Source organism: Gigantopelta aegis, chromosome 6 (genome assembly GCF_016097555.1).
Source record: "Gigantopelta aegis isolate Gae_Host chromosome 6, Gae_host_genome, whole genome shotgun sequence".
In the NCBI taxonomy this organism is placed as follows: Eukaryota; Metazoa; Mollusca; class Gastropoda; order Neomphalida; family Peltospiridae; genus Gigantopelta; species Gigantopelta aegis.
The window spans coordinates 10,322,079-10,341,324 of record NC_054704.1 but is presented as its reverse complement, the minus strand read 5'-3'; the positions used below and the strand labels follow the sequence as shown (position 1 = coordinate 10,341,324).

Sequence of the window (19,246 nt, the reverse complement as noted above, 5' to 3'; positions counted from 1 at the left end):
CGGAACCATATCTTGCATACAGATGCATACAGGACCATCAAACCTCACATGTAGGAACAATATGGGATTGCAGTGTGTCATGTTCTATTACCAGGTCAATGTGACCTACTTTTCACGGTCTACTACACCTAACAGTAAATCTTTGTCCAGACCATATGCTGCATACAGGACCATCAAACCTCACATGTAGGAACAACTTGGGATAGTGGTGTCTTGCTTACTATCACTGGGTCACTGTGACCTACTTTTCACAGTCTACTGCACATAACAGTAAAACCTTGTCTGGATCATATCTTGCATACAGGGGTGGGGAAAAGCCCTTTTCTCCTGGTCTGGGACCGATTCTCGATCTCTGAGACCGAAATTATTTTTTAAAAATGTGTGTTTGCCGGTCCCACTTTTGTCATTCTTGTTGGTCCGAAGCACCTGTCCATTTCTATTATTGGAACATATTCTTATCCGTCAAGTGGACCGGCCTGCCCAGACATCGGTATCTCATGTATGATTTAAAATAATAAATAAATAGTGGTCAGTATAGCTTGTGTTTCAGACGTCTGTGATTTTAAAGTCTGCCTAAGTATATATCGTCAGTCACTGAAGTCGGACCTACAGTAGTGTCAATCCACAGCCACTAGGCTAGACATTAATTTTGTCAAAGTTGCTGAGCCAGTCAAGAGATAAAACAGACGTTAACAATAACACTAGGGAGTTCGCTAAACCAAGATGGCGGCCAGCGAATTCCTTTGTTTTACCGATAATGGGTCTTTAATTTCAAGTAAAATTGTTCTGAATGAGCTTTAATATTAATTATGGAAATTAAGAAAACACTTTATTAAATGTCATTAAAATCTATTTCTCTTACTGTGTTGTGTTATTAATATTCTGTTTTATTTATATTAAACAATTAAAATGATCAATTAATCAAGTTGCGATCCTCCATTGTTTTGGATGGCCGAGTACCCATTCTCTTCAACAAGCGATTAGGACCTCAGCCCATCTAAGTATATCAACCAATCAGCATTCATTATGTAGGGGAATCCTGTCTGAATCGCGTCATACTAGTGAAAACCAGGTCAGATTATTCTCTGTTTTGCTACGATCGAAAGAAGAAAGAAAATCGAAAAATTTCTGAAGAAAAATGTAAGTACACTGATCTAACTGTACATATTATACAAATTGATGTCTTCTAAACACATATAAATAACTTTTAGATCGAAATAATATTGAGCTGAAGTAGTATTTATAGAGTTTTGAATCTGTAAAAACGGCAAGCCGCAAACCAATTTAAAAATGGCGGATTTTTCGTCTGCAATAGCAAAAGTTGCCGGCATATTTCAGAAGACGATTAACTGCTGCAATGTAATTATTTACGATGGAGAAATGCAAATTCTAATTTTGTTTAATGTTATTTATTTTATATAAGACTTATTTGAGTAATTAATTACTTTATAGCTGAAATGATGGAATTATTTATCCCTCCACCAAAATAATAGAACGTTCCGCTAGCCTTTTTCAAAATGGCGGACGAATTTATTCCATCTATGGTAGGGGTGTTAGGTTGTAAATTGCTGTAGCAAAAGGCACAGGTTGATTTAATGTGTAAACGAATTCTTAATATTAGTGTAATTTTTTTTATATTTATTGTGCATTAGTATTATATATATATATATATATATATATATATATATATATATATATATATATAAAAAAATAAGTTTTTTAATATAAATTTGATGAATTTGAATATTTAGGAGCATGGCTCCCCTGACCGGGCAGGTTGCCCGGGGCTGGGGAACCTATGCTCAAATTTTAAAAATGTTTAGAATCTTATTACTTGGGAGCCTTGTCGGGCAGGTTGCCCGGGGGCGGGGAGCCTATGCCAAATTTTTTTTAAATGTTTAGAATCTTATTAGGAGCATGGCTCCCCTAACCGGGCAGATTGCCCCAGGCCGGGGAACCTATGCCAAAATTTTGTACACAAAGGTAACTCCTTTTTTTTTTCTTCCTTTTTTTCCAGCTCTGAAGTTGGCAATGTTCAATCCATCAAATGGCTGAATTACTTTGGCAGGATGTGTCTTTTCTTGACAGAATTGCTGATGGAACAGTAGAAAATGTCTCGTGTCTTGTTACCTTTGGCCTGTACTTGACTATACTGACAACTTTAGAAGACTGTGCTAGAAACATTCAGATTTCTATGCCAAAGGTGTTAAAATCAATTAGTCCTGATGTAGTTTTACCAGCTAAAATTTCTAACTTGACTTGTTCAGTGAAAAAAGCAATTGAGAAAGCTAAAAAGTGTGGTAATGAAATTGAAGTCTTGGCACAAGCAATACCCTCATTATATCGGGAAGAAGCAAAGATTGCAGGATACTCAGCCCAAGATCTCTTGGCTGGAAAGGTTGAAGAACATGATTCTATCACTGTAGGATTCATTCTTGAGTTAAGACGATTCCATAGGAAGTTTAATCTTCCATGGAAACTTGCCATCAGTTGGCTTTGTAAAATCTGTACCATTTCACTGAATGATGTTCCAAATGAAGGTGCTGTTTGCAACCAGTGGAAAAAAATATATGAAAAAAGAGCAAAGTTGGTTGATCAGGAAAAAATAACTAACTTTGAAAACCAACCATATCAAGTGCCGAAAACAATTCAAGTCTCCGACAATGCAGACGGTAACACAGACAAGCCTGATGAACATAAAGTCACAAACCATATGTCAAGAAAAGATATTTATCTACAACCAGATGCTGAAATTAGTTTGTTGTTGGAAGAAATGGCGATGTCATCTGTTCAACATAAACAGTGTATTAAGGAAAGAAATTGTGCACTTGCAGCAGTTGCTTGCAAGAGAATACAACTGGAAGATATGCAGGGGAAGTTAACCAGCCAAATAAAAAAGACATCAGTTTTAAGAAATCAACTTGCAAAGTTTACTCCAAGAAATGCTAACAAGCGCGAAAAAAGAAAAGAAGATAAAATTTATAAACAGAAACAAGAGCTGCAGAATTTTGAAAAAGAAATAAAAAGCCTAAATAATCAGCTGATTAGTGAGCAACATATAAAGATCACACTTGAAGAAAAAGTTCATACCAGCATAAAAGCAACAATTAATTCTCAGAAGCGTGCTTCACGGTGCAAAGTTGCATGGAAGAAACTGAAAAATGCAAACAGTTTGGAAAATAATGAAAATCAAACAACATCAAGCCTCTGAATGAGAGTTTCGGAACTTGAGTTACAAAACACTGAACTGAAGGACAAACTTGAAACACTTCTGGAGAATTCGACGGTTCAAACATATGACAAAAAAAAGTATTTAGATGACGTGCGAGAAACGTATTGGGAATTGTTAGCTAGTGGTGTGAGTGTAGATAAATGTGAAAAAGTTATCCGTACTGTTGCCGAAAAGCTGTGTAAGAAACAAATTGGGAGACTACCAAAGAAAACCTGCACCAGTCTCTTGCAAACGGAGGCAATGATTGTGTCACAAGGACAAGTAGCTGCAGCTATGCTGGATTCGAATTCGAGTAATCAAAATACTTTACACACAGACGGTACGAAAAGACGCTTCCGTGAGTATGCTGGGTACCAGGTTTCCACTGGTGAAGGCAACAGCTTTTCCATGGGTTTGCAGGAGCTAACAACGGGTGATGCCGAAAGTTTCCTTGCAGGCAGCTTAACGACGTTAAATGAATTGGCCGAGGCTGTTAGCACCACCGAAGCTGAAAAGTCTGGTGTCTATGCACAGCTGCTAACATCAATTAAAAACACTATGACAGATAGACATGTTGTCAACAAAAAATTCAAGAAACGTCTTGAAGAAGTCAAAGAAGATGTATTACAAAAGTTTGTAACTGACTGGGATAGTTTAACAGAAAACGAAAAAAAGAACTTGACGGAAATCCACGGGCTTTACTGTGGACTACATGTTCTTATCAACATGGCATCAGCAGCAAAAGGTGTTATGGGTTTCACCCATGATCTGATATACCAGTGTTGTAAAGCGCTAACTGAAAGTGGATGCGCTAAATCTGGATGTGGTGGTGAATTCAGAGCTTTTCTCGAAGCACGAAATAAGAAATGTCATCTCATAACATTTATTGGCAATCGTTTTAATGTCCTTTTCGTCAATGGTGCTGGTGTTCATTACCACTGGAGTGACATTTGCTCTTTTTTTCATGATGGCTACTGTGGCCAAAAGAATAAACTATTACAAGCTATTTCGAGTGGCATACAGAATGTTAATAACAAAGCGATGTGTCGGGCTTTAGGCATTATTGAAAAAATCATAACCGGTCCACTTTGGCGACTCTTGGAAGAAAAGGGACATATTTTTGAAATGAACATTCACTGGGAGCATCTCTACAACAGTGTTTTAAAGCTTAGTAAAGATGCAACAGATCTTCTTCATGGTGAGCCCGTATTCACAGGTGTTTCTATCACAAAGGACTGTGTATGGGCTGATTTGTTCAGCCCTCAGGACACTGACTTTGAAACCAAAACCAAAGACAGCCTAGAAACAGTATTGCTATCATTTATTCCCTTGCTTTCTCGCCAGTTACAAGATCAGCTACCAGGTGGAAAGTACCACCAACCTAGTCAGCAAGTTATGGAGGAAACTGCTGGAGTTCCTAGACATAACAAAATATCTGAAGCCAACTTTGGTGACCTTGACAGACTTGTAAAGCGGGCACCACAAAAGGCAACATCATCACAAGCAGGAGCTATTCTCTATGTCAGAAACAAGACTGGCAAGTATCTGCTGTCTCTTTCCAAAAGTAAGAGAAGGAAGTATCTCGATATTGCCCGTAAGCAAGCAAAACGAAGGAGGCAAACAGAACATCAGCAATGGAAAGAAATAATTAAAAAACGCCAGCAAGTTCAGGCAGAAAGAAAGAGGAAAAGGGAAGTGAGAGATCAAAAGTCGAGAGAATCTGCACAAGAAATTGAACAAAGTCCATCGTGCTGGATTATGGTACACCAACAACCAAGTTGATAAAGAGATACAGATATGTCAGGCATTAAAGAGTGATAATGCAAGCAAACTAGCAGTTAAGGAACAGATCAAATATCATGTCCAGGTGCGAAAAGTTATTCTTATTCAAAAATCTCTAGCTAAATTCCAGAAAGATAAGCAGCCTCTTTCACTGACCCAGCTGGCAGAAAATTTAAAAACTATCATCAGACTCCATCCATTACCAAATGCTTTGGAACTTTCATTTAATGCAGTTGCATCTTCACAGCATTTGCCCCAAAAGAGGAAAAAACCCCAATCCGTTTCCCAAAGTAGAAAAAAGCAGAAGATCAATCGAGAGCCACAGAGGAACCACCAATTTGTACCGAACCAAATAGTAGCTGTAGCTTATGACAGTGACTGGTTTGTAGGTGAGGTGTTGTCAGTTCGCAGTAATGAAGCAACAGTCAAATTTCTCCAAAATGTGTCTACACGCAAAGGAATTAGGGTTGTGAAGTGGCCAACACTGCATGACATAAAAGATGTGGATGCCAAATTTATACTGTCCAGTGGCTTTGACATAGCACCAAATGATTCTAGTGGACGAACATTCAATATTCCTGACAGTACAAATATATCAAAGATTTATCAGGATTATGAAAGTCGACATTTTCACTGAATTCAGAGAAGGGAGACTGATGTACATACATATATTATATATAGAACATTTGCTATATAACACTGCAATTTGATATTTTAAATTTAAATGTACAAAAAATTTCCTAAAATTAAAAATGGCCACCAGTTTTGTGCTAATTATGGCATGATGTGACATTGAGTGTATATAACAGTCATGTTCCTTGTTTGTATTCCATGGTTGAACTGGATTGAGTATTTGTTAACGGATATGTTTTATATATATTTTTCATTAGAGAAAATTTCGAATGTCTTAATTTCAAAATGGCCGACAGCTACCTTGGACTAATTAAATACTAATGATGTGTAGAACTATATAATTTGAAATTGGACAACTGACCTGTTACCACAGATGGTTCAGCTATAGTGAAAATGAACAGTAATTTAATACACAGCGTAGCCATATAGTTGGAAGTGACAAAAACCTGAATTTGAGAAAATTCAAAATAGCTGCCAAGATGGTTGCCATCCTGTATTGCATTGCTGCTACAACAAACAAAAAACACTTTTGTGCTTGTAAGTGATATTTGATTGAATTATTTTTATAACTTGTTACTAAATAACTTGTTAATGTTACGAGTGCATGATTTGTTGTAAATTGTATGTAAATATATGCAAATTAGGTCAAGGTCATTACATTTGACAATCAAATTTTTTTAATAAACAACTCCAGCAGTCCTTTTTTTAGTAGCATTGAAAATTTGAAAACAATCTGATAAAAATTGTTGAAGATGGAGACATAAATGTACAAGAACAGTGAAAACATCATGATTCTGGTGCCATCTTTGTTTTATAGATAAACTGTAATTACCTGTCTTTGTTTCTCAAAAACCGGGCAAATTTAGCATCTTTGATTAGACATACCTCAAAAACTACTCATCCAATTTACAAAATTCAAAGTGCATTTTGTTTCTTTTGAAGAACTGAATTGAATGGCATATCTTAGAATAAAATTCAATATGTTTGAAATTTTGAGTGAACTCCCTAATAACACCATTCTTGGTGAGAGAGCCATCAAGGTATTACACTCCAATTAAAACAAAGGACCCAGAGTTTGCAACTGGTTACAATCAACACCTATGTACGGAGCTTTGTCGGGTCGAGTGTCCCAGTCCGAAGCAAGAGATTGAAATAGCATAAAATATACTGAAATGATCAATAAATGTATTTATTGTTGACTGTTCAATGTAGTCTATCCAGTAATTATAAAGGACTTTAAAATTAACAAACGGTTTCCACTTTTTTGTTAACAAGTGGGAGTAAGCAGAACAGCTACATGTACTGGTTATGTCAAGAGCCAGTAGAGGTAAAATTTCGTCAAATCAGTGATGACGTTATTACTATCTTTGTCTAAACATGTGCTAGCTCAGGCGGTCAAACGCTTCAACAGTGCGATCTTTTATTAATTTTCAGGACACAGTACTGAATACTTGTACTTTTTATACATATATGGGATTTAAATTCATAACTTTTATTCCTTTTTTATATTATTTATTCCATTATGTAAAATATATACAATTTGTGGGGTTTTTTTTTTTCACTGATGTGATTAAAAAAAAAAGTGTTTTTTTTTTTTTTTTTTTTTTTTTAAATTCCTTCCTTCCCCCCTTCTCGTTAATGATGACATCAAGCGGGACCACCCCTGCTTGCATACTATGGTTTTCCATCAAAATTCTGATGGGCGTATCGTGTATCTCACTGGTACTCTTGTTCACATTGTTATGTACCATGAATTTAGGAGATGAGCAAATTCGTTAGGCCCGGTAGGGGACATGTATTGCTTTAGCAGTACTCTCAGAATGTTTGTTATAGATAAGATTAAAATGAATGACTACTGCGTGACATTGCTGTGTTGTGTTTGCAGGAAGCTGGTGACGATGCTGAGGAGGAGGAAGAGGAGGTGGAGGAGGAGGAGGAAACAAAAAACTCAGCTGGTGATTCTCCAAGGTGAAGTATTATTCTGTACTAGTTCATCAACTAGTAACTTGTGGTGTAATGCTTGGGAAAGGGGAATCATGGGATGTGTAACAAAAAAAGGTTATGTATGAATGGGAGTGGGGGTGGTTGGGAAGAGTTCCTAGAAACTTTTTTCAAAACTATTTCGTTTTGATTTCATAAAGTAAAATGCAGACAGAAATAAAAACAGAATATCCCATAATATTGGTCAAAATATATTTATACTTAGGGCTGTTGCTAGAATTGATTATTCTAGATACCTGTAATTATTTTTTTTTGCCTGACAGGTATTCCATTCTTTTCGCTATGCATAATTAGTTTAAACAAATTTTATTAAATTACCTCTCCTCCTCCTCATTTTTTTTAAAGTATATATATTTTAGTGTGTTAAAGATGCTATTTCAAAGTTGCATAATAATACTTATTAACTTTTTGCAAACATTTTACTTTCAACTATATGCCCATCAAAAAATGACAACCAAATTTAATTTCCATGTAGACTTTTTTTGTTTGTTTTGTTATTGGAGAATCTTTAGTGGACGACCGACAGAATTGGGCACATTCAGTTGAGGCAAACATTGCATAACTTTATGCCAGGCTATGTTGTTGGCAAGTTGGCTGTCTTTGTGCAACACATCTGATGGCTCATCTAGCTCCTTATAGTCAACTTGCCAGATTTTATGGATTTATCAGTTCCGTAAGATTTGTTACGGCAAGATAAAATGAGAATCTAGTGACGACTGTTTACTTGATGTGCTGTCGATGCACACGAACCTAGTTTGGGTGCTAGACGTGCAAAGCTTTCTCTGCAGTATGCTACAAAGATTAAATCAATGCCAAAACATCCTGCACACAATGCAGTGTTTGATAATAAATATATGAAGTTATTTGATGCGAAACCGAATACAATTCGAACATTTGGTCTTTGCATTAAGCAGTTTTTATCAGTTTCCAACATTGATTTAACAGATATTTTGGAAACGCCTTCATATTTTATTTTGCCACCTTGGTGTATCAAACCACCAAAAATTGTATTCCATCTTGTGCATCTAAAAAAAGATCGCACAAATGCAGTTATTTATAAACAACATTTCATGGAAATCCAAGAGCGGTATGTGATTACATTCCAGGGCTAGAAATGAAAAAAAAATCTACATGCACCAGGTGCATGCTAAAAAAAGAGTTACATGCACCATTAAAATTCTGCATGCACCAAAAATAAGGTAGATCCTGTTAACAATGAGGAAAATACTATTTTAATTACCTTGATTAGTGTTGATTTTTTTTTATACGAAGCTATTCGGAATTATTCGACAATACCTATATTTATTTATTAACAGTACCGGAACGTTATACAACTGCGTTTATTACTGATTCTTGATCAAATTTGAAAATTTCACCCAACGTAAACGCCTTACAGAAATCTATAATAGGCCTGTTACAAAAACGTACGAATATTTGTGTTTTGTATTAAGCAAGTTATCAACTTTTTTAACTCGATAAGATCTGTTGGTATATAAATTAGCCTACGGAATTCAACGAGTAGTTGCGATTGAAATAATCACTGGCTGACTTCGAGTCAACTACGCGAGTAAGGCACCTGCACATTCGCAATCATCTGATCAAGTGCCCATATCTGAGGTCGGAAATGTTCAAGGCAGTCACGGTACTTTGTATTGATCACAGATCTGGCAGAGTTCAATTTGTCAGTGACGACAATTGTGTTATGCGCGTGGGTACCCCAAAGTCGGTCTCGACCACCTTCCCTAATACCGTTCACGGATATAACCGAGATATTGCCGGCAATTTTCGCAAATATATTTCACGGAAATGACCGAACGACCATTGTTGTAAGTAGGATTATGGGATACAAATATGCAAATTATAATATTAGCATGCACTGCGTGCACCCAGTTTTAAAAGTTATATGCACACGCAAAAATCAGCATGCACCGGTGCATGTACTAACACTGCATTTCGAGCCCTGCATTCCTGTTTACACAGACGGATCACGGGATGGGAATTCTGTGGCTTGTGCTACAGTGTTTCCATCAGACGCAATAATTTCCATGAGATTGCCCGATTCAGCATCAATCTTTACTGCTGAAATTTGGGCAATCATTAAAGCCCTGGAACAGATTAAGGATTCATGTGCATCCAAGTATATTATTTTTACAGACTCCAGGGCTAGAAATGAAAAACAAAAATCTACATGCACCAGGTGCATGCTGAAAAAAAAGTTACATGCACCAAAAATAAGGTAAATCCTGTTAACAATGAGGAAAATACTATTTTAATTACCGTATATCTTCGCCTGTAAGTCGATCTCGGCTATAAGTCGAGTCCCTAATTTCAAGCTCTGAAAACATTTTTTTATTGACCCGTTTATAAGTCGACCCATGAAAAACAACTTATAAATATTGAAGTATTTCTTATTTTCAGCACATGAGAACAATAATGTACAATATTTTAACAAAAGAAAATTATTTTACAGAATTCGGTTTTCACGTTTTGTACATCGCAGACAAGTAACATAGCATCAAAACGAAATATTCCCTTAGTAGATAGTGAAAGCTGTTTGGCTGTTACCGTATGGCACTGTACAGCATGGTTTTGTGCACAGACAACTTTATTTATAAACACTGACAACAGATCACTACAATAAAACTGAAAGTATCAGTTAATCACATGTTTTGCCGCCATATTAATACATGTAAGGAGGATAACTCTGGAAAGTACACTGGTTTTTTATGTATGTCCCTATTGCTCTAGTGAACTGCAGATATCAGTCTAAGCTGTTTTAAGGGAAAGCTCATGCAGTAATATTCATGAAGTTAATCACCGGCAAAATATTGTTTGAACAACCATTAATGCCACTGACCAGATTTTAAAATAAACTCAGGCAACTGTGTTATGCGCGTGGATACCCCAAAGTCGGTCTCGACCACCTTCCCTAATACCATTAACGGATATAACCGAGATATTGCCCGGCAATTTTCGCAAATATATTTCACGGAAATGACCGAAAGGGCGCCATTGTTGTAAGTAGGATTATGGGATACAAAATGGATGTGCCCATAAGATAAAAGTTATCATTTTCATGTGGCGAACAGATTACGAAATGCATACGCAAAATTCAACAACTTAAGTCTGAATCTGGTAGACAACAGGATACTAGTATACGCAATACACAGTACTTGAAAAATATTAGCATGCACCGCGTGCACCCAGTTTTAAATGTTCTATGCACACGCAAAAATCAGCATGCACTGGTGCATGTACTAGCCCTGGCTTTCATGTCTCCAAGCTCTACAATACATGAACTTGGAGCATCCCTTAGTTGGGATGGTGATACGAAAGTGTGTCTTTTTATCAATTGCCAATAAAGATGTTATATTTTGTTGGGTACCCAGCCATGTTGGCATTAGGGGTAACGAAAAGGCAGATGTTGCTGCCAAGTCTGCTTTGGACTTCCCCTGTGTCCATTTTGGTGTCCCCTACAGTGATTTTAAATTTTATATTAACCAATATATCTTTTCGACTTGGCAAGACGATTGGGACGGTGCGGTTGCGAACAAGCTTCATTCTGTCAAGGCAGTCCTGGGAGAGTGGCAGTCATCCTACAGGTGATGCAGGAAGGATGAAGTAGTCTTGTGCCGTGACCACATCGGCCATACATATTTGATGCATTCATTTATTTTAAAGGACCCTCCCCCTTAGTGTGAACATTGTCAGTGTACACTGACTGTGCGCCACAGTTTGGTGGAGTGTGATCATCTCAAGCCAACAAGAAATTATATATTTGGCGACAGAAATGTCTTGGAATCTTTTAAATTCCATCCAGAATTAATTGTAAAGTTTTTAAAACACTTTTATACAAAGTTTTAAAATGTACTTACCTTAATTTTATGTATTGTATTATACTTTTCACCCACAGCTCCTTACACTGTGGCTTTACATAAATATATATAAATAATATTTCCATATACTTACCATTTGTGACACCCAATAGCCGATGTGTATTTTTGTGCTGGGGTGTCGTTAAACATCCATTCATTCATTCATTCATTCACTTGACGTGCTAGTGCACCGTTTGACATTCCTAAGTTATTGATGAAAAATTATATGTGAATCTGATTAATATAAAATTATTTATAACAAATTGATATTAAAATGGCAAAATATGGGGCTTGTAAATATAATATACCACCTTTAAATAAAACACCTTAAATTAGAGGCACTGACTCTTGTTATTACACAACATTAAATATGTTTAGATATTATAATACACAGTACTCTTGTATACCTTATTAACTTTGGAAATCCAAAGTGGTTCTGGTCATCATAATGGTGTTCGTAGTAGCTCAAGATACATTTAATACAAAACAAGACTTGTATGCACCTCAGAAACTGTCACTTTTAATATAACGAATGTAGTGAAGTTCCTATTCCATGGTTTGTTTTGTTTTTCTGTTGCAGAAAGTCTCCCCGGAAGAGGAAGCCTAGGAAGGAGTAATGAGAATGTTTCTAGTGACCGGTGTGCATTGGATGCTGTGAATGTCGCATGTCTGAATGAAGCATGATATGTGGAGCTGTACATTTTATTTCTCTGTAATCTAATTCTTGTAATAAAGTTAAGAGCATCAGTGCTTGGCAGGACAGACAGAACTGTGTTACCTTGGATTATCGATGCTCATGAACGTTATTGTTTGATGAAATTCAAGTGAAGACTTGGTACTGACATATTTGTATTTAGTTTGAGTCAGCATGGGGAATACTCGGTTATGTATCGTCTGAAATTGTCTTTGATTACTATTCTAATTTTTCATATTTGTTTAACAGAATTCAGAATAATAACCTCAGCAAACAACTTCCAGCTGAAAATGCACTTTATATTGGTCCCTTTTTTCTAGTTTATAAGAATTTACCAAAGATGTCACTGATTCAAGACTTTTGGGTGGAGGTTCATGTGATGGGTGTGTACTTCAAACATTCAGTTTAAATTCATTTTCATCATGTTCATTGGAACCTCAAACCAAACAAATATTGCTTTGAAACAATATCATGAGCCATTACATCTGATGTGGGTTCCTGCTAAAACCTCTTGGACTGGGCAGGAGACAATCTTTTTCAAATAATTAAAATACCTGCCAATCATTAGATTAATATGGAGGGATGACAATCAAATTTGGCTATGTCAATAACAAAGGTTTGCAGAAAAAACAGGTTTTAAAATTTAAAAACTTTAAAAAAAACCCCAAAAAACCCCAACAATTATTTAAATATAATGTTTCATCAATAGGCAGTTTGAATGTGTATAATATTATATCCACCTGGTCTGGGGGCAGGGGGGTCAATATAACGAAGAATTTTGTTTTGTAGGTGTCCACTAAATTTTGTTTTTGTCACCAAACAAAAGGTGACACAAATGTTACTTTTAAATATATAGAGGATAATGAACAATTTGATACTTATTATAAAGTTTTTATCTTGATTGATTTACTTCTGTTTACATGTCACAATCTCATGTGACAGATGTCATTATTTTACAAGGAAGGTTTATTATTCTGCTCATCATTCTACCTAAAATCAGTAAAAAAAAAAAAAAAAAAAACAAACCCAAAAAAATAAAAAGAACCGACTTGTGCATTCATTTCACTTGCTAAATTGTGGATATATATATTTTTTATTTTTTTTGGTCCAGATTTTATAAAAGTTAGGATTTGCCTAATTTGCTTACTGAAAGGGCAATGAGCCATAAAATCATTTTAAAAATTTTGAAAACAAAATTTATGTTAATTGCAAAAAAACAACAACAAATTAAGTCAGGTGGGTGTTCAGTGTTTTTTGGGTGTCTTCTTCTTCTTCTTCTCTCTCTCTCTCTCTCTACCCTCCTCCCTCTCCCCCCCCCCCCCCACTCCAATACTGATCAGCACAAACGTTTATATAGATCTAATGTGGTATTTCCTAGTAAGTTATGGTGAGGGCAGTTTAAGAGAGATTTTTGTTGTTCCCCTTTTATCTTATATTATTTTGCACACATACTTCTTTTATTCAGCCCTTACATAATTAACTTACTTTGACACATAATAGCCCATGTATTTATTGTACAGGAGTGTCATTAAATATTCATTTGTTAATCTGAATCATCCTGTATTTTTATTTTTATTTATGGGGGTTTTGGCAGTTAATTGGAATATGGTGTTTTAAAATCTATTCTGCAAATATTTGCCAAATTTGAATTGTTTGTAATATAATTTTGTGCGCGTGTGTGAGTTTGTTGAAGGGTATTGTCGTGACACTCAGATACTGGTGTCCTTAAATAGTTCATTCAATGTGATATGACTACAGTTGTGATTGCATTTAGGAATGAATATTAATTTACTGGGTACATGAAATGTATACATCAGTGTTTCTGTTGTACATGTTACAGTTGTTATTTTGAATTACGCCATTACCTCCTGTGGCAGAGATTTTACCACTTGAAGGGATTATTCTCACTTAAGCCATTTATTCACATATTCATTGAACTCTATTTACGTGCCCATATACCACAAAGGTTTCGGGCACATCCATCCCTGTTCCAGTCTCTGGCATGGCTAGAAATACTTGTTGGAAAATGTTTTAAAAAACCAAAGCAGTATATATTGATAAATTATTCAGAATTTCAGTTGTCTTGTTTATTTCTAAAGTTATTTAGCAGTTGGAAGAAAATTTATATTGTTTTGTAGTACATTATTGTATGCAAAAATCCATATTTACTTACTTGGTATGAACGATATGCTGTTGAGTATACAGATCTTCATACTCTAAATATATTGCAGATTTAATCATTAAACGCTCTGTTCCTTGAACAAACATTACAAATGCTGCAGAGTCAGAATAATTCCTTTAATAGAAAAAAGAAAAGATTTCTTGATTGTTGAAGACATGTTTGTTAAACCATCCAGGTGTGTGTACAGAAATACATCAAACCAACTGTCTTTCAAGTCAGTTTATCATTTTTCTTTTCTCATTTCCTGTCCCCTTTGTGTATCATCCGACTACCATTTGTTGTACTTTTTTTTTTTTTGCTACTTTTTTTTAGGTATTTGTGTATAAGTATGTGGTGAATATTTTACCTATAATGTGTGAGTGAGTTTTAATTTAATTTTTTTTATATATATATGCATTGTTAACTAGGTGAGTCTGTTTTTGTAATCGATATATCATGCAAGAAATACATGTTATGCAAAAAATAGTTCATTAAGTGTTTTATCATTTTTTAAATATGTCTTTGTAGTACTGAATTTTCACATCCATACAAATCGAAAATATTGGTATACAAGTTTTTAACTGCAAGTTTTTGTTCATGTAATTGAATATGTTGAGTATTTGATTGTTTTCCGTTTAAAATACAATATCCCACCCTTTTCTTCTTTATATTAAGTTGAACCTCCAAGTCTGCATGCTTTGAGGTTTTTTAGTTTAAAGTTTAATAATAATAATAATATCAGTTTTTTTATTAATAGCTTTTTAAAATGGAAAGTAATAGATATTGGTAGACTAACTTGGTCCAGTAACTGAAATAGTCTCTACAATTATCAGACCAAATCCAAATGAAACTAAAGCTATAGATTTTGTTTCATTTTGGTGAAAAATAAATTGTAATATGTGGCATTCTTTGAAATTTTATGTGTTGTGTGTAATATATATATACAGTGAACTCTATACTAGAAAAAACATAGCTGGAATGTGTGATTAGCAAAGACATTTGTAGTATCATAGACCAAAATCACTTGTGACACCTTTTTGGATTATACCATTCACAAGTTATACAGTGCATTAAATGTAAAGACCAAAAGAAAAAAGAAAACTCTAATATTTTAATTTGTATCCTCTTTTGTTTTTGGTCTCTTATTATTTTTTTAAGTTATGAGTGGGAATCAGGAATTCATTAAAAGTTTAGTGTTATGATATCGAATAGTTACTGTTTTAATGTAAAATACACCAAACCACCTTTATACCAGTGACAACAGTACAAGAACTTGTTTTAATGTAAAATACACCAAACCACCTTTATACCAGTGACAACAGTACAAGAACTTGTTTTAATTCCACCGCATGGATGTTACTTGCATCTAACAGTATTACATTTGCTGAGTATCAGATCTGATGTAATTTACATTATATTGTTATACCCAGAAGACAAAAGATTAACAACAATTTGAATATAGCAAAACAAACATTTGTATGTTTGACCATTCAAAAATGAAATGTATTGTTATCTTAATGTTTTTAGAACATTATTACAGAATTTTCTTACACCAACAAAAAACTTTTAATTTAATTTAATCAAATAGTGTTTTTAATCCAAAGACTTATTAATGTCAAATTCGAAGGAAGATAACTATTCTTAGACTCTTAGTTAGTATATGTAATACTAAGCTGTAAGTGTAGATGAAAAGATGTTTGTTAGGATGGTTGTACAATTATCGTTTGTGTTTTTGTCACCAGTAATAATTATTATATCTTGTGAATTTTGTCCAGTATTATTTCAGTGATGAATGGCATAATAAAGGATACATTTTCATATTATGCTGTGCGGTAAAACTCACTTAGATTATTTTTATTGGTAGAAACATGTATTTAAGTTTAGATATACAGTTGAATCCTGTTGGCTCGAACCATGTCGGTGCTCGAGAAAGTGTTCGACCCAATGGGTAGGTCAACCTAACCATTCGGTATACATTGTAACTGTAACTCGGGACTTCGTTTCGTGTTTGAGTGTTGCGATATATTCTACCTTTCCTACTCTGATGCAACAAGATTCTACTGTATATGCATTTGTATTTATAGAGAGCTCTCTAACCCTAGTTCATTGAGATACGTGTTACTTAGCTCATTTTTCACCAAGTTTGTAATACCCATTTGAGATGGGCCTGTGCCTAACTAGACCTCAAGCTTTCCAAGTTTTTCATGACTTCAATATTAAATACAGAAGTATGTCTGTCAGGGCTATAAATAACAGATGGGGGTGATAAGCCTGACAGTTAAGATATAGCATGTAAGTGGTCAGTGCTATTAGTAGGGCTCCCTCCCCACATCTTCAAACATCAAAAATACTCGATCAACAAATGTCAAAAATAGCTATCATGTCTTATATACACACACACGTCCCACTTGTTACTGATAGGGCTCTGTATTCGCTCAAAGTAGTTTAGGATGTTGTGAACAGTTTATTATTTAAAATATGGTCTCTTGGCAACCTATGAAATGCTGTTTAAATAATAAACTGTTCATGTAATTACCAGGTGTTTATCTTTGAAATTGGGAATCTATTTGAGAAAAATGCCTTTATTTACAGAACACTGATATGTACAGTTGTAAGCACAAACAAAAATTATACATTTTTGACTTAAAATCTCAAATAATATCTGGAGCCAAGTAAATGCTTATATGCATGATAAATTGAAGTGCACCAGATTGTTAATCAACTCAATAGTTCACTAGGATGGATACAAGGAAGGAAATGTTTTATTTAACGATGCACTCAACACATTTTATTTACGGTTATATGACATTGGACTAGGATACAAAAACCCAGTACTCTACCGTGTCCCAACTGGTCACGTCAAGATGTTACCTGTAGCTTCTGTAGACATTTGGACTATTTAAAAATAATAATAATATTTAAAAAAATAATAACATAGATGTTCCTCTGCCGATCTAGAAGAGGGTCACACGGGTGCTGTGATCTGCCATCTCTCTGAAGTGCCCTTTTGAAACGACAACACTCCCACGCTCACCCAGATCTTGCTGGGAGCTCGGCTTATATGCCTTTAGCAAACTCGAACTTTCCCTTTTTAAAAGTTCTGTCACCCCTCTACAAAATGCTGGATATGCCCTTGGGTATTGGTCTTAACAGATGTAAACTTTCCCAAACCTGTGGTGGTCCTCTATCTTATAGTCTGCAAGTACATGCTAATTTCATTTTGAACATTCATCATTTGGGCAGCCTATCTTTGTGTGTACACAGGTGTAAAGTTAGGTCTTTTCCTGTAATTGCCAGTAGAAAAGTGATGTGACATCATCTGCACCATAATAAAGTTGGAGCTTTAGCTTGGTGACAAGAATTGGGTGTATGAAGTTCCAAGACCGTATTGGCTCCTTTGTTCTCCCCATGTCAACATGATGCCACACAACTGGTAAGTGGTCATTTTATTTAGTACAAAAAGATCTCTTGCTGCTAATAAAAAAAAGGAGAGCTGGACTAAAGCATAAAGTATGTTTACACATCAACAGGGTCAACCATCCAAAACGATGAATATGTAATCAGAATAGCTTTAGACATGTTTTATAGCTACGTGTATTTTTTTTTTATATTTTAAACTCTTCTGCTTTATTCAGACTTAAGAAAGTTAGATACAAGTGTATGTGGCCTGTATGGTTAGAAAGTATACATGTTCCATTTCTGGTTGACAATTATTTTGCATTGTTACAGGTAAAGGCTGCCTCAGACGTAATTGGGGGATCATGAATGTTAATTTCATTTCCAAATGTAAAACCGACAGGACAATAAGTGCCAGGTGTGTGGTTATAGTATCATGTCTGTGAGAATGATAATGAGCGAGTGTGTGATCACTTGGTTTGATTGAAATATCTGTAATACAGACAGTTTGGCTAGAAGTCAGGAGTTTGTATACTGTACACACATTTCTAGTTTATCATCATACTATGAACATAAAATGGTATTTCTAGATGATCATTATGACAACTCATTTCCAGCTGGTCCACTCATCTCATTTATTATTACATTTCCAGCTGGTCATTATACTGTGAACACATTTCTAGTTGATCATTACACTGGACATAATGTATTTCTGGTGGACATTTTGCTGTCAGCATTTTTGTAGCTTGTCATTATACTGTGGACACATTTCTAGTTGGTCATGCAGTGTTCGCAATAAGCACTTGTCCATTTGTCCTGACAAGTGAAAATCTGCTCGGACAAGCAAAATGTACCTTAATGGTTGTGCAGTGGACAAGTAAAAATGTTAATACAGTTTAATTTTCAGCAATCAAAAATATATCCCTTGTTCTTTAATAAAACAAAACATTTATTTGGACCAGTGAAAATATTGCTGAACATGTAGATTTCTCAGTGTACTTGTCCGTTGGACAAATGAAAAATTCTGCTTATTTCTATCAGTCATACTGTGGACATGTTTTTAGTTGATCATTTTATCTTATATCATTGTATACAGAAAAATCAACAAAAGAAATCTGTGTACTCCAAAAATGAAATTCAGATTAATGCTTGTAAATTTGTATTAATGAATGTTAATGAGTTTGATGTTATAATTATTATAATTGTGTGATTTCAGCAGTTGATGAAAATAAAATACTTTCAGCCTTTTGGAAGCATTTGTTATTTGTTTATGCTCTAGTGGTGTCGTTAAACAACAAATGTTGTTATTTGTAAGGTGGGATGTAGCTCAGTTGGTAGAGCACACACCTGAGGTTAGCCCGAGTGCTCTGACTGTAAGAGAGCTAGACGGACATTTGGACATAAATACGCTCTCATTACAGTCCGAGACCAAGCTATGTAATTTTTTGGCAATCGCCGACCACCAAAAAGTAGTAAAAGATTTCCGCTCTAAT

General features: G+C 35.0%; 1 protein-coding gene across 2 annotated transcripts in view; it reads left to right on the top strand.

Moving 5' to 3' along the window:
• The window catches only part of LOC121375143 (calnexin-like), a 68,078-nt gene extending 49,077 nt beyond the window's left edge, over positions 1 to 19,001 (top strand). For both annotated transcript variants that reach the window (XM_041502404.1, XM_041502405.1), the window contains exons 21-22: positions 7,512 to 7,594; positions 12,083 to 19,001. In XM_041502404.1, the coding sequence (XP_041358338.1) occupies positions 7,512 to 7,594; positions 12,083 to 12,119 (120 nt within the window). In that variant the 3' untranslated portion in view covers positions 12,120 to 19,001. The remainder of the gene's footprint in view (positions 1 to 7,511; positions 7,595 to 12,082) is intronic.
• The last annotated feature ends 245 nt before the right edge of the window (positions 19,002 to 19,246 follow it).